The sequence below is a fragment of the Pseudogymnoascus destructans genome (assembly GCF_001641265.1).
Source record: "Pseudogymnoascus destructans isolate 20631-21 unplaced genomic scaffold scaffold_16, whole genome shotgun sequence".
Taxonomy (NCBI): Eukaryota; Fungi; Ascomycota; class Leotiomycetes; order Thelebolales; family Thelebolaceae; genus Pseudogymnoascus; species Pseudogymnoascus destructans.
Genome location: NW_020167535.1, coordinates 664918 through 680467, shown reverse-complemented (window position 1 = coordinate 680467; position 15550 = coordinate 664918). Strand labels below are relative to the sequence as shown.

Sequence of the window (15550 nt, the reverse complement as noted above, 5' to 3'; positions counted from 1 at the left end):
GGATGGGGATGGGATGGGGATGGGATGGGGATGGGATGGGGATGGGATGGGGATGGGATGGGGATGGGATGGGGATGGGATGGGGATGGGATGGGATGGGGATGGATTATCTTACTTACACAATAACCCATACATATAACTGCAGATACTTCATAAGAGGGTGCGTGTGGTTGAAAAGGGGTTTTGGTGGGTGGTGGTTGTGGGTGGTGGTTGAAGCCTGCTGGCTGGTGGTTGTGGGTGGTGAAGCCTGCTGGCTGGTGGTTGTGGGTGGTGAAGCCTGCTGGCTGGTGGTTGTGGGTGGTGCTGGCTGGTGGTTGTGGGTGGTGCTGGCTGGTGGTTGAAGGTGCTGGCTGGCTGGTGGTTGAAGGTGCTGGCTGGCGCTGCAGGAGTGGTTAGTGGCAAGTGACGTGGGTAGGTATCGATATACGACGGATAGACCCAAAGACACGACATCATGGCCTCAACACCTACCACAACCACGGCCGGGACGGCGGATATAGACGCACTCTTGACGGCGTACCTCGAGCTCTTACATACATATACCACGCTGCGAAGTAAACTCACAGCGCTTCAATCATCCGTACGTCCCCCCCTCCCCTCCCCTCATCACCAACCCCCCTCTCCTCCCCTCATCACCAACCCCCCTCCCCTCCCCTCATCACCAACAACAACCCAGACATCCCTCTCCCTCGCCCGCGCAAATTCCACCACACCACACCACATGGCCTACACACCCACCACCAACGCCAAACTACGCCCAACCATCCGCCTACACACCCCGCACCGAGACGACACATTCGCACTCCTCCCCGTCCCCATCCATCCCACCCCCCCTCCCACCTCCAGCACTGAGCGCCCTGCAGCCCATGCTGCTCCCTGCTCGGACGATGCTGCCCACCACCCGCATAAACACACAATCCCGCACTCAACGCCAGAGGGACGGGCACCACCACCGCTGCCGCACTTGTTCGGCGTCCTCCCGACACCCTCCTTGCGGGGAGCGCAGGCCTCAGCCATGCTGGCACTGGGGGTTATGGTACAGGTAGCCGCGGTCGAAGTCAAGATGCGCGCTGTCGAGGTTCAGGTGCGACGAGCGCGGAAGCGCGCTCGCAAGGCTGGGAAGGGACGGGAGGGGGGGGGAGGAGGGGTGTGAGTGTGGCTTTACACAGCTCAGCTTCGTACGAGTATACGTAATCGCAATAATACATACACGGAAATCATGAAAGACGATATAGTGATGCTTCAAAACCAGGTTCCTTCCCATTATCCCACCCCCAACTATACCACGTGTATCCCTACGCCCTGATATCCCATTCCCTTGCCTATCGCATACATCCCCCGGCTCTCGGGTGTCGCTCTATTATATGGTATTATATCTCTCCATCCGTCCATATCTCACCCCCGTTCCACACTCATCCATCCCCAGCTGCTAAAAAATGGACACAAAGAGGTCGTTCCCTCAAAAAAGGTAAGATTGATCATAAACCCTCTCCCACCTCTCCCTTCCAAATACAAAAAAAGTAAGGTTAAAAAACAGGGGATGATATCACACGCAGAACTAAAAGCAAAAAAGAGCGCCCGAATTCCAAAATCAGAAACCAAACGATAGACGGCGAACGAAAAAAAGTGGGGTGCCCGTAAGCAAGTGAGCAGCAGTGATAGGTCAAAGTTGACCAAAATAAAAGTAAAAAATAGCAGCAGCAGGATATTAAAACAGTAAAAACAAAGCAAAGAAAGGTAAAAGTAAGGTGGTACACGCGCACATCTCTCCTCGCGCCGCAAATCCGAAATTCCAGCTCCCAACTCCCCCTCTCCTTTCACAGGATGAAGAGGGCCAGGTGGAGGAGGAAGTGACAGGACAGTCACACCCCAGGACAAAGAGAGCTGAACCGCGGCCCAAGAAAACCCCCCTAGGAAGCCTCCTCAGCCCATCCATTCAACCCCCCCTCCTGGAGCGCAAGTCCATAATTCCCCCCTCCACCTCCCACTACACCAACCACACCCATCCCTCCACCAACTCCATTACCAAACCCCAACACCCCCATCCCGCTAACCAGTCCCGAGAAGGACGATTGATAAGCGTGTCCCCTGCCTGCGAAGCCTTGTCCAGACCCGTTTCCGGGGTTTCCGCCCCCGTTGACGCCAAGGCTGTTGGAGGAGGAGGTGGAGTTGGCGTCTTGAGCGAAGAACGGCAATGATGCGGCCCTTGCGTGCTGGCTTCGCGCGTTAGAAGGGGCGAGGAGCCCGCCTACAGTCGTGGAACTCGATGTCGGCGCCGCGTAGCCGTTTGAGATAGACGCAGAGTGTTGATGATGTCCACCATGGGGCTGAGTTTGAATCCCCAATCCATCAGCCTGCCCATTCTGTCCATTATCCCCACCCCCACCACCACCGCCGTCACCCCCACCATTCCCATAAATCTGCTGCACAAGCGCCTGCTGTCTCTGCTGCTGATAACTCGCCTGCGCCCCCTCCAGACTCTGCTGATGCTGCTGCTGCGCGTGCTGCGCCGCCTGCTGCTGGCTCATCTGGTTGAGGTACATGGTAAGCGGGTTATTAGACCCAGCGTTGAGGACAGCGCTAGCGGTGTTGACTTGGGCGGGCTGGAAGGAGGTGGTAGGGGCTTGGGAGTTGGTTGGGCTGGAGCCGTTTTGAGAGTTACTCTGGTGGCCTGCGGAGGGGGGGGGGTTGACGGCGTCTGCGCGGCTTGGTTGGGGTTGCTGCTGCAGCTGGCGTGGCGGGTTCCCGCAGCGGTCCTTCCCAAAGTTCACCTTGAAGCGACGGTAATCCTCCTTCCCGCGAATAGCCTCGATAGCTTTAATAGCATTGGCGATATTCGTAAAGTTCACAAACGCGCACGATTTCTCGCGCAGCGTGTTGACGAGCTCGATATCGCCGTACTCGGTGAAGTCCTGACGGAGGCGGTCCTCGGTGAATGACTCGTCGAGGTTGCCGACGTAGACGTTGCGGGAGGCGCCGCCGCTGACGGCGAGGGCGATGGCGGGGGGGAGGGCGCCGGAGTGCTTGCCCCACCCGATCTTGAGGCGGCGGTTGTGGATCATCAGGCCTTGGAGGTTGCTGAGGGCGTAGAAGGAGGCCGCGGAGGTTGGGTCGATGAAGGTCACGAAGCAGATGTGCTTGTCGGGGATGTAGCGGATGTGGTGCAGGAGTCCGCCACGGACGACGTTGCAGATCTCTTCGATGGTGGTCTCGGGGTGGATGTTGCCGAGGTAGACGGTGCGGTTTCCAAGGTTGTTGATGCCTCCGGCAGTGGTAGCCACGGCGGCCGCCGCAACAGACTGCTGAGCCAGAGCGTTGGAAATCAGGTCACGGTCCGCGCCGTTCAGGACATGGGCATAACCAGGAGCAATCCCAAGGTACTGCGCCGCGTTCTGCTGCTGAGTCTTGGACACGTACGCGCAGCGGTCCTTTCCGTAGTAGACCTTGCGAGGCGCCTGCCACTTCGGCTCTTGCGGGAGCTGAGAGACCGCCTTGATGGCATTTCCAATAGACAGGAAGTGAATAAATCCGATTGCCTTTTCACGGACAATCTTGACTGTATCGATGGGGCCGAACTTGCCCAGGTCCTCGCGGAGCTCATCCTCGGTAATGTCTTCCGACAGATTACCAAGGTAAACATTTCGCGAGGCGCCGGACTGCTGCACGGCGAGTGCAACAGACGTCGGGACCTGGGACGGCTTGCCCCAGCCGATCTTGATGTCTTGTCCACGGATAGCCAGTTTCTTCAAGATGGCATCCGAGTGGAAGTGCGTGGCAGAGGCACCATCCAAGAAAGAGATGAACGCGCAGTTCTTGTCCGGGAGGAGTCTGACGGACTCAATTTGGCCACTACGCACATGACCCAAAATCTCCTCAGCAGACGTCTCAGGGGGAATGTTGCCAAGATAGACGGTCCTGCTCGTTCCAGCCGCAATGCCCTGAGCTTGCTGCGGCGAAGTCGGCATCTGCATCTGCATTTGCATCTGTAACTGCATCTGGTTCCCCAGAGCAGCGTATCCCTGGGTTGGAGACTGCGGGGCGTAGAACTGCGGAGCACCATAAGTCGACGGCGAAACAATGGTCTGATAAAGTTGTGGTGACATTTGGTCCTGGATGGGGCTGCTCATGCCGTTTTGCTGCTGCTGCTGCTGCTGTAAATTATGCTGCTGGCTGAAGTTGGCAAAATTCTGGAACTGCGGGTTGGCAAAGGCGGCTGGAGAGCCCGGTTGGAAGGGGCTTCCGAGGAGGAGCTGGGACGGCAGTAATGGTGTGAACTGCATGTCGAAGGCGGTCCCGGGTGTAGAGGCATCAGCCCCGTTCTGCCCTAGCGGTTGCGTGTTGATTGAGGGGATATTCGCTGCTCGGTTCGGATGCCTATCGCCGTATCCGCCCATAGAGAACTGGTTCGAGCTGTAGGCGCCGTGGGAGAAGCCCGTCTCGGAAATGGATGGTTTCGAGGCATGGCCGGGGAAGCGGGAGGCAGTCCTGGCGTTTGGGCCGTTCATGCCGCTGGTTGATGCTGTTTCTTGCATACCCAAACGATGAGATGGGAGGACAAAGTTGTCCCGCATCGATGGTGATAATACAGCCGTGTTGAAGGATAAAGTGCCTTGTTAGGCACGAAAGTGTGTAGTAAAACTGATAGCTTCTGAAAAGAAGGTTGTAGATGGCCCAATATATGTTTAGACAAGATCAATTCGAATTGAAATATTATAGCTTATAGCAGGAGCGTATAAAATGAGGTTGATATGAAGTATATAGCCCACGCGGAGGCAAAAAGGGAGGTTTGTTTCCGATATGTTCGATGTTGATTGCTTCGAGCGAGATTGTATACAGCGTCTCAGCGGACCATCGCACGAAGGGGGTTGAGAGCGTAGCGTTTCGCAGGGTTGAAAGTTTGAGCTTTTCGGATAGATTTCGAAATCGGATAGCTGCGAGCTAAACAAGCGGTAGGCAAGAGGTATACAGCCGCGGGTCTCCTTGCAGCAAAAAAAGGGTCTTCTAGGAGCTCAAAGGGCGAGGAGAAAATCGACAGGTTCGGTGGGAGCTCGCGATTTTTTCGATCGCTGTGGTTGTTGGTGTGTGGCTGCTACAGGGGGGCGTGTTAAGGAAAGGGACCTGTTTATTCGGTGAGAAGAATAGGGATAAGGTAGCGTATTTTTGAACAGGGTGAACGAGATTGGGAGTAAGAAGCTGAATGAGCTGAATGAAGCTGAAGCTGTTTTCGAAAATTAAAAAGGGCAAAGAACAGGAAGAAGAGACACCAAAAGGAGTGGTGGTGTTTTTGGGGTATTGAATAAAGGTGAAGTTTGGAGATGAGGTTTTGGGGGAGGAAAGGGAAAGGAAGGGAAGGGTAGGGTAAGGAAGGGTAAGGGACAAACGGGCAAAGGACAAACGGGCAAAGGGCAGAGGGCAGAGGGCAGAGGGCAGAGGGCAGAGGGCAGAGGGCAGAGGGCAGAGGGCGGCGGAAGGGGTGAACCAAAGAAGTGAATTGGGGAAAGAAATGAGCTTTGGGATGAGAGAGAGGGAGGGGAGGGCGGCCCTGCATTTTGATGGGCGAGGTTTGGCCTGAGATTTGAGATTAAAAGATGGGGCGTAAATATAGAATTAATGACCAAGTTGGGGCTGAAGATGGGTGGGTAAGAGACTGATCTGGAGGGAATATGGATGAATGAGGTAAGGATTGAATTTGAGATGAGGGTTCCATTTGATGATCTGGATGTGGAGCCAATGAGAGAGCTTTGCTGGAGAAACTACATGTCAAAGAGGAATGCTAGTCTGAATGGGGTTAGGGTGGTTTGGGAATACTACAGATCAGGGGTAGCGGGTTCAGGTGAGTTAGGGAGGGAGGACAGAAGGGGGATAGTGCGGTACGGGGGTACATCAAAGAGAAAGTGGTGGAAGAGGGAGTTAACTTATGTAGTCAAAACACAGGAAGACAGGAAGAACACAGGGAGAGGCATACAAAGATTAGCTTCATTCTATCCATATCAGGAGCATCAATGAAAGTGTCTTACCATCACAGCCACTACTATCCCCCCCCCTGAATGATTGTAAAGACCCGCCGCTATTTTGAAGTTTGTGGAAACCCACTTATAGCGATCGGTTTAGGTAAAAAGGCGTAAATAAGATGAGATCACTGGCAGAGGCCTTTTGACAAAATAGTGGATGGTGACAATCATTCAGGGGGGGGGATAGTACTCCATCGCCCCAGTCTTTATGCACGCTACAACCCTTACGCACTGCGCCGTAGATTAACAGCACTACGTACCCCTACTTCCCTCCTCCATACGCAGCATGTCTCATCGTTCCAGGCGTTGCAATCTGCCAGTTTCAGACCCCTTGATGGGCTGTCTGGGCTGTCTGGGCTGTCTGGCTGTCTGGCTGTCTGGGCTGTTTGGCTGTCTGGGCTGTCTGGCTGTCTGGGCTGTCTGGCTGTCTGGGCTGCTTGGTTGGGGGGGGATGGCTAGGGGGACCTACATGCGGCGGCTAGGGGGGCCTACATGTGGCGGCTAGGCGGGACACAACGAGGTTATTAAAGTTCAATGGGAAGAAACGAGGGGAAACCCCCCCCCCCCCCAAACTAACTCACACACAAAGATTCCAACAGATCTCTTTGACTACTGTATAATGGATAAATCAACCACGAATCATGCCGTCCCTTCACTCCCCCCCAATCGCCACGACAGCATTCCGTTGCGTCACACACAACCAACATGCCACGGCTCGGGCTAGCGGGACGACGGACGGGGCCAGCACAACACCCACAAAGAAAGCGCGACGCATGGACCGGGACATTGCTCCGAATCTCAACTAAACTACGGCTTGCAGCGCCCCATGAAGCGCGGGTACAGGCAGCACGTCCGGACGGAGTGCTGGTTGCACACCCACGCGAGGAAGCGCTCTAGGCCCAGTCCGTAGCCGCCGTGGGGGGAGGTGCCGTACCTGGGGAGGGAAGGGTCAGCTGGTTGTTCGTTGCGTTTATTTATTACAGCTCTGGTAGTCACGGGCAGGTGAGTGGGGGGCAGGGGAAGCTTACTTGCGCTGGTCGGTGTACCAGTAGTACTCCTTTGGCGGGATGCCCTCGCGCTCGTACGCGGCCATCAGTTCATCATAGCCTTCCATTCTCATTGAGCCGCCGACGATCTCACCAACTCCGGGCATGAGGACGTCGACGCTCTCGGTGACGCGGGGGTCGTTAGGGTCACGCTTCATGTAGAAGGCCTTGATAGCGGTAGGGAAGTGCGTGAGGAGGATGGGCAGGTTGATGATATCCGTCATTCTGCGCTCAGCAGCCTCCGCGATATCGTCGCCAAAGACGTGGGGGTTGCCCTCCTCGTTGAGGATGGGGGTGTCTTGGGCGTTGAGCCAGTCAATAGCGTCGGAGTAGCGCATGCGCTTGAATGGGCGCGCGGGCGCCTTGAAGTCGGGGTTGAGCTCCTTGATGTAGCCCGCGATCTCGGGGTCGGCGAGGATGGTCTCGATGACGGTGCTGATCATGTACTCGAGGTGGCCGAGCAGGTCGTCGAACTCGATGAAGTCCATTTCGGCCTCGACGTGGGCGTACTCAGCCAAGTGGCGACGGGTGAGCGACTTCTCGGCGCGGAAGCTCTTCTCGATACAGTAGACGTTGCCGAGGCTCTGGATGGCGGTCTCGAGGTAGAGCTGGGATGACTGAGTCAGGTAGGCCTTCTCGTCGTAGTAAGGCAGCTCGAATAGCGTGGAGCCGCCCTCGACTTGGGTCTGGACCAGCGCCGGTGGGCTGACTTTTGTGAATTTGAGGTCCTTGTAGGCCTTTGCGAATGCCCACTCAACGGCGGAGCGGACCTTCATGACGGAGGACGCGTTGTCGCCACGGAGGACAAGGTGCCTGTTATCCAGCATCTGGGCGTCCCACATGTTCTTCTCCGAGGAAACCTTGTTGGTGATGGCATCGTCGCCGCTTGGGGCGGAACCAATGACCTTGTAGTAGTCGACCTGGAGCTCACGGCCGTCTGGGGCAGTGGCTCCGTCTGGGAGCTTGCGCATCTCACCAAACAGGGCGATCGAGGTGCCCTGGGCGAATGTCAGAGCATCGTAGGTCTTGGTCAGGTCGCCGGTAAGGACACACTGCATGTGACCATATCCATCAATCAGGGTTATAAATGTAGCCTGCTTCTGCTGTCTCAATCTGTGGATGCGTCCGCAAATCTTGACACGTGCCCCCTTGACATCCCCCTCTCCCAGCTTGATATTCTTATCGCCGGTTGTAGTTCTCACAGCCTTTGGCAGAGACGCGTCTTCCGTGAGGATGATCTTCTTAGCATCCTCAAGGTTGTTGAGGCGCTGCTGCTCCTTCTCCGCCTCGGCAGCAGCAATCTGCTGCTGCTTAACCAACTTCTTCTTATGCTGGTCGAGCGCATTCTGGGCCTTCTTCACGGCGCTCTTCGCCGGCTCCTTCCACGCCAATCGCTCAGATGGATCACCATCCGCGCTCACGGCACCCGTAACAGACGCGCGCTGCAGATATGACTTGTTCTCCGCGCCGCCATGCTGGATGAAGGCATAACCCAAAGATTTGTACGGCTTTGCCTCTGAGCCATCTGCGCCCTCCTCGTCCTTGCCAGCGTCCAAGTCAATGTAGATCGCGTTGGTAGAATCGGCTTGTGCCCTTCTGGTCGGTAGGACCTCCTCGATCTTGGCCTTGACGGCGTCGAGAGTCGAAGCCATCGTAGTCGCGGGGGGGGTGTATTTATTTTTATTCTTCTCATCCCACAATGCCAGCGTGCCCTTTGGTGGGGGTTGCCCTCACCGCCTCTGAGTCACTAAGAGAGTGTGCCGTAAACGGATTAGCGCCTAATTAACACCAACGCGCTTTCCGTGCCGGCTCCAGTCGCGACTTTGGAATTCTAGGCAGGCAGGCGGTCGCGAGGGAAGCTTCATAGAGGTGATTCGAGGAGTGCCATTTTTCAATGAACAAAGCAGTTGTGTCTCCAAGACGACTTTTTATCTCTGCTGTCAACCTATCTAGTCGGATTTTGCTTTTTTGGTCTTCCAGCACAATGCCTCCGAAACAGGCAACGCTTGGGTATGTAAAGCCTTCGCAGACTACGTTGGGGTGCGTGGAGAGCTATGAGCTGTCCAACTCCACAATTTTAGATATTGTTTCTGACGCTACGTTTATATAGGAGGTTTTTTGGGGGTACTCAAGGGGCGAGTCCAGGCCCTGCGAAGCAAACACTTCTCTCATTTTCCTCGAAATCTACGAATAAATCCAAGGTCAAGACCCCAGATGTGAAGGAAGAGGACCTTGAGGATGAGGATATGGCAAATGAGAGCAGAACCCCTAAAAGTGATGAGGATGCTGTGAACGAGCAGCTGGCCTCGGAGTTGAAGACTAGTACTTCACCCAATGGCAAAGGTGCGTTCCCCAACCCGACTTGGCCATCATAGTGCAGGACTCTAGTTAATTCGATTTAGACTCCAAGAAACGGATTAGAGACGAGGCTCTAGAAGATTCCAAAAGCGAAGCTGCAGCATCCCACGAATCAAAAAAGCTAAAGGGGGAACAAGAGGAGGAGGAGGATGAGGAACCCGTCTTGAAACGACCACGCCGAAATGGCCAGGAATCAACGGTATCGAAGGATGCATCCGAAACCAAGCCAAATAAGAAAGATATTGCGGCAGCGACTAAGAAAGGCAAGGGAAAGGCAGCTACTAAGGGTATCAAGAAGGAGGTGGTGGAGGTTGAAGACGATACGCCTCTTGCCAAGCCAGAGAGGAAAGCATCAGCTACCCCAGAAGAAAGCTCGGAGGTAGAGGAGGAAATTGAAGAAGATGAGGAAGATGAGAAGCCAGAACTGGCTGCGAAAACCCGGGAGAAGATACAGACGACCCTGAAGTCGCATAGCAAGGACCCATATCCAGACTGGAAACCCGGAGAGCCAGTACCATACGCAGCACTCTGCACGACGTTTTCGCTCATTGAGATGACAACGAAACGGTTGATCATTGCTGCACATTGCTCTCTTTTCTTGCGTCAAGTCCTCCGCCTCACACCGGACGATCTTCTGCCAACTGTTCTCCTCATGATCAACAAACTGGCGGCAGACTATGCTGGCATTGAGTTGGGGATTGGCGAGTCACTCATAATGAAAGCCATCGGCGAAGCCACTGGCCGAAGTCTAGCAGTCATCAAGCAGGATCAAAAGGAGATCGGTGACTTGGGGCTGGTGGCTGTCAAGAGCAGGTCCAACCAGCCAACCATGTACAAACCCAAGCCGCTGACGGTCAGGGGTATTCACAAGTCTCTGTTGCGTATTGCAGTTATGCAGGGCAATGGGGCACAGACCCGCAAAGTAGACGGCATCAAGAAGCTGCTCTCTGCTGCTGATAGCGAAGGCGGTAAGGTCGATCTTGCAAAGGACAAGGGAGGCCCAAGTGAAGCCAAGTTTATCGTCCGATTTCTGGAGGGTAAACTGAGACTCGGCCTGGCTGAGAAGACGGTCTTGGTATCGCTGGCTCAGGCCATGGTCTGCCACGAGACCGAGAGTAAAGGAAGGGACAAGGTTCCTTCCACGGATCAGCTCGCTAAGGGGGAGCAGGTCCTCAAAGCCGTCTACAGGTAAGTCACTTTTTCCCATTTGTAAGGTCCAGAATCTAATTTATTTAATAGCGAGCTTCCGAGTTACGACGTAATTATTCCAGCTATGGTCCAGCATGGCATCTTCAATCTCCGAGAGAACTGCAAGCTCCAGCCGGGAGTGCCGCTCAAGCCTATGTTGGCAAAGCCAACCAAGGCCATTACGGAAGTCCTCGATCGATTTGAGGGCCAGACATTCACATGCGAGTACAAATACGATGGCGAAAGAGCCCAGATCCATTATGTATCCAAGGATTCAGAGACAAAATACCAAAGCAGCGTGCCTGCAGCTGCCAAGGGAACAGCAGGTGGACTGGCGGCTATCTTCTCGCGCAACTCGGAGGACCTATCCAAGAAATACCCTGATATCTTAGAGAAGCTCGGCACGTGGGTCAAGCCTGAGACCAAGAGCTTCGTCCTCGACTGCGAGACCGTAGCGTGGGACATGGTGGAGAAGAAAGTTATGCCCTTCCAACAGCTCATGACTCGCAAGAAGAAGGACGTCAAGACCGAAGACGTCAAAGTCAAAGTCTGCGTCTTCGCCTTCGACCTCCTCTTCCTCAACGGCGAAGCCATCGTCGGGAAGCCCCTCCGCGAGCGCCGCTCCCTCCTGCACACAGCCTTCACCCCCGTCGAGGGCGAATTCGCCTTCGCCACCTCCATGAACGGCCAAGAAATCGACGAGATTCAAACCTTCCTCGACGACTCCGTCAAGGCCTCCTGCGAGGGCCTCATGGTCAAAATGCTCGACGGCGTCGAATCGGGCTACGAGCCCAGCAAGCGCTCCCGCAACTGGCTCAAGATCAAGAAGGACTACCTCGCCGGCATCGGGGACTCGCTCGACCTGGTGGTGCTGGGCGCGTATCACGGCAAGGGGAAGCGCACGAGTGTGTACGGCGCTTTCTTGCTGGCCTGTTACAATCCGTCTACCGAGCGCTACGAGACAGTCTGCAACATCGGCACGGGCTTCAGCGAGGAAGTACTCGAGACGCTCCACGCCCAACTCGCAGACACCGTAATCGACCGCCCCAAACCCTTCTACGAGCACAGCAAGGTCAACGCGCACCAGCCCGACGTGTGGTTCGAGCCGCGCTTCGTGTGGGAGGTGCGCACGGCGGACTTGACGCTCAGCCCGAAGTACCGCGCTGGGTACAAGGAGGGCATCGCGCCGAATGCGGAGAAGGGGGTTAGTTTGAGGTTTCCGAGGTTTATTAAGATTAGGGATGATAAGAAGGTCGATGAGGCAACAACGAGTAGGCAGATTGCGGAGATGTATCGCAGGCAGGAGAGTGTGAGCAAGGGGCCGGCGGCGGATGATGATTTTGAGTATTAGGGTACTCGATACTGTTTTTGTGAGCTGGGTGGGCGAGCGTTGGTGTTTTTGGGATGCATGGGCTTGCTTTGATTCGAAGGGGAGGGGGGTGTATACATATTAGCGTGGTAGCTAAAAATATTTGCTTGTTTAAATTCAAACGATACTTTCCACAAAAATGAAACGAAAAGGCTTGAAGTTGCTACATTGCTTATGCCATAATACCAGCGGGACTTTTTATGAGTATTATCAAATTATAATTACTATTTCCCTTATCCCTTGTTTAACCCTTGACCGACTAATGCATATTCACTGACCCATACACCCTCCCATCCTCCCCACCCTCTCCACTCCCTTCTTCACATCCTTTTTATCCTCGCTCGTCCCCGTTTTCTCTTCCCCCCTCCCCTCCCTCCCCTCCTCCCCCCCCCTCCTCTCCCTCCCCAACCAACACCCCCCCTCCCCCCCACCTTGATACCACCCACCTCCCAACCCCACCTCCACCGCCTCCCACTCCCCCACTTTCCCCAGACTCTTAACATCCAAATCCCCCAACCTCGCCCTCAACACCCCCTCCCCATCTGGTAGCACTAGAAAGACTGTGACGTCGCGGAGGGTCATTGCGATTTGGAGGCCTTTTAGGGAGGAGGAGGAGGGGGATGTGCTGTCGCGGAGGATGTGGGAGACGCCAAGGGGGTCGAAGGTTGTTTGGATGTGCCGGAGGTGGCGGAGGAGGGGGGATGTGAGGGCCCAGTTGGTTAGGCGGGTGAGGGTTTGCAACTCCTTCGGTGTAGCCGTAGTAGTGCCATTTTGCGCTCCGTTTTGGCTTCCAGTGGCGGTTTTGGCACTGCCGTTCTGGGCAGCGCTGCTACAATTTTGTGTAGAGGTGCTATCAGAGGCAGTGGCAGCGGTGGCAGCAGAAGCAGGTAACCCAAGCAACAACGCCGCAGCGCGCCGCACGTCGGCGGGAGAGGAGGAAATGAGATCCAGTGGACAGAAAGACGGTTTTGAGATGCCGCGTTTAGCGTGTAGGGCGCAGGTGCGGCAGCGTTTGGAGTTGGGGGGGCGGAGGGGGAGGGGGCGAGCCATTTGGGTTTGAATTGGATTAGGGTTGATGATGTTGCTGTGGGGTGTTAGTTTCATCCTTTGCTATTTATTTTGGAAGGGAGGGGGGGAGAAGGGAGAGGGAGAAGGGGGATGGAAAGGGGGCATACGAGGTGACATATCCGTAATGAGAAGCGCATGCTGGTCATCCGCCAAATAAACCCCATGCCGCTGTACCGGCCGTGGCGTCGAGGAGGAAGGCTGCTCGGCGGACCGCAGGGTGGCGTTGAGGGTCTGGATTAGGTGGCTTGAGCCGAGGGAGACGAGACGGATATCGATGAGGTCTTCGGCGGGGAAGAGGGGCGCGATGGAGGTGCGGAAGGCAATGTGGGCGTCGAGTGTGGGCGTGGTGGTGGGGAGGTCTTTGCGGAAGCGGAGGAGTTTGCCTGTGAGGGGGAGGGGTGTTAGGTTGTGGTTTGGATTGTGTGGGGAGGGGAAATTTTGGGGGGATGGGGGGGGTAGTGGTGATAGAGAGGGGTTCGGGGCTTCATTATATGATCTCTGCGCAGGGGCGTAGGAACGCTCCAGGGCGGAGCATGGGATGGAGCAAAAAGGGGGGTCACGTGATGGTTTGACTGAATCTGAGAAAGAACATACCGTGCCAGGGATTAGGCGTTGTGTCCTCTCCTTTCTCCTTTATATCGCCATGTTCAGGCGTGCTACTCTGCGGTGGCACGTTTATACTATAAACCACATTCGCAGCTCCCTCGCTCAGGTATGTCGCCGATATATTGCTGGGGAGCTCCAGCGTCTTGTCTGGCGGAAAGTCCATCATTCCGGGATATATGAGATATTCTTTGATAGTAGAGAGGTATGCAGGTTAGATGATGAGACGAGGCGAGGCTGCGGCGATTAGGGATTGTTATATGCGTATATGGGGTGCTCCTTCCTCGCGGGCATGGGCGGGGTGGAGGAGTGTGGCGGGATCGAGAGCAGGTACAACGGTGACAAATCCATATATAGGATAGGTAATAGAGATATGTTTTTAAAAAGTTAAGAGGGTGGATAACTGTTCGTTCGAGGATTGCACGGTATTATATGTCGTACTTGGATAGGAATATGGGATTGGGAGAAGGTGTTTAGGTCTGGGGGAGGGTCGCTGAACCGGTCCAGACCAATGTGAAAAGGGTATATATATAGTGGCACTAACAAACCAGTGGCTATGACGATCCTGCCGTTATTTCTAGGTCTTGCAACGTCAAATGAATAGGTAATATATAGAAATATATAGAAATAATATTTAATGAGAGTGTATATAAAATAGATGTAGGTGTGTAAATATTAAATATTGACAATATAGGTCTGTAGCTATTTTATTTTTAATTTAATTTATTTTTATTTTTATTTTTATTTTTATTTTTATTTTTATTTTTATTTTTATTTTTATTTTTATTTTTATTTTTGTTTTTGTTTTTGTTTTTTGTTTTTTGTTTTTTGTTTTTTGTTTTTTTGTTTTTTGTTTTTTGTTTTTGTTTTTGTTTTTGTTTTTGTTTTTGTTTTTGTTTTTGTTTTTGTTTTATTTTTGTTTTATTTTTCGCGCTAAGTCGATTCGCGATTAGTCGATTATCGCGATAACTCGGTGCTTTTCTTTGGCCTGAATTATTTCGAGCACCCTCTTACTGCCCAACGACGTAAAAGCCCAGAGCTTAAGGCTGCTCTCTTCGAGTAGCAAAAGCGCATTGAAGAAAAAGGAGGGATAACAACCGGGGATATACTGCAAGAGAAGGCGAAACAAATCTAGCAGTTGTTACCACAATACACAGATAAGCCTATACCTAATTTTAGTATAGGTTGGCTCGACAATTTTAAGAAACAACATTAGATCAAAAACCACGTCAGCATGGCGAAGCAGGTTCAGTTCTTACAAGAGCAGAAGACGAGATGAAGGCAATTTAAACGCTAGCAGGAGATTTCAAAGAGGAAGATATACATAACATGGATGAAACAGGGCTTTACTAGAGGATGACACCGTTGAGGGGACTCTCATCACAAGGAAGGTCCGGATTGAAGAAAGACAAGGCACGCATTACTGTTACAGTTTGTACTACTCGAGTAATGCTATAGGTTTAGACTGGTTCCGACCTTGGTTTATTAGCAATGTAATGCTACACGCCTTACGACAAGTTAACGTTTCAATGATAGGAGGAGAGTAGAGATGGAACAAGAAGGCATAGATGAATCAATATATCATAGCGGAGTGGTTACAGGCCTTTTACCTCCACATACGAAGCTCTAGATCTGTACTCCTTATAATAACAACTCTCTATTCACATTGTAGCTATTAAAGAAATCATCCTCCTCTAAACATACAGATTATTTAGCTACCTCTAAACTTAACAAGTCGATTCCAACCACTCGACCAAGGCATTATAGCTTCTCTAAAAGCTCATTACTGTTGACAATGGCTTGAATTCATGCTTACATCATTTGAGAAGAACAACAACCCTCTTGATCCACTTCGCACTTCACTAGTTAATTCGCGCTTAGTATCACAATGTTACAAATACAACTAT

At 53.3% G+C, this 15550-nt stretch overlaps 5 protein-coding genes across 5 annotated transcripts; 2 read left to right on the top strand and 3 right to left on the bottom strand.

The window, feature by feature from the left end:
* Positions 1-452: 452 nt before the first annotated feature.
* Positions 453-1153, top strand: VC83_05978 (uncharacterized protein; the record flags this gene model as incomplete). Its single annotated transcript, XM_024469585.1, has 2 exons — positions 453-580; positions 677-1153. The coding sequence occupies exons 1-2, from the start codon at positions 455-457 to the stop codon at positions 1151-1153; spliced, it is 603 nt and encodes a 200-aa protein (XP_024322439.1). The 5' UTR covers positions 453-454.
* An 86-nt stretch (positions 1154-1239) lies between these two features.
* VC83_05977 (uncharacterized protein) lies at positions 1240-5432 on the bottom strand. Its single transcript, XM_024469584.1, has one exon. The coding sequence runs from the start codon at positions 4569-4571 to the stop codon at positions 1911-1913; it is 2661 nt and encodes an 886-aa protein (XP_024322436.1). The 5' UTR covers positions 4572-5432; the 3' UTR covers positions 1240-1910.
* A 1161-nt stretch (positions 5433-6593) lies between these two features.
* VC83_05976 (uncharacterized protein) lies at positions 6594-8728 on the bottom strand. The gene is made up of 2 exons (XM_024469583.1): positions 7040-8728; positions 6594-6945 (listed from the first exon to the last, which is right to left on the bottom strand). The coding sequence occupies exons 1-2, from the start codon at positions 8707-8709 to the stop codon at positions 6819-6821; spliced, it is 1797 nt and encodes a 598-aa protein (XP_024322435.1). The 5' UTR covers positions 8710-8728; the 3' UTR covers positions 6594-6818.
* Positions 8729-8861: 133 nt separating this feature from the next.
* Positions 8862-12038, top strand: VC83_05975 (uncharacterized protein). Its single transcript, XM_024469582.1, has 4 exons — positions 8862-9067; positions 9168-9400; positions 9460-10603; positions 10655-12038. The coding sequence occupies exons 1-4, from the start codon at positions 8952-8954 to the stop codon at positions 11952-11954; spliced, it is 2793 nt and encodes a 930-aa protein (XP_024322438.1). The 5' UTR covers positions 8862-8951; the 3' UTR covers positions 11955-12038.
* Positions 12039-12449: 411 nt separating this feature from the next.
* IPK1 (Inositol-pentakisphosphate 2-kinase) lies at positions 12450-14440 on the bottom strand. Its single transcript, XM_024469581.1, has 3 exons — positions 13635-14440; positions 13148-13423; positions 12450-13056 (listed from the first exon to the last, which is right to left on the bottom strand). Exons 1-3 carry the CDS (start codon positions 13810-13812, stop codon positions 12692-12694), a joined length of 819 nt encoding a protein of 272 aa, XP_024322437.1. The 5' UTR covers positions 13813-14440; the 3' UTR covers positions 12450-12691.
* Between the last annotated feature and the right edge of the window lie 1110 nt (positions 14441-15550).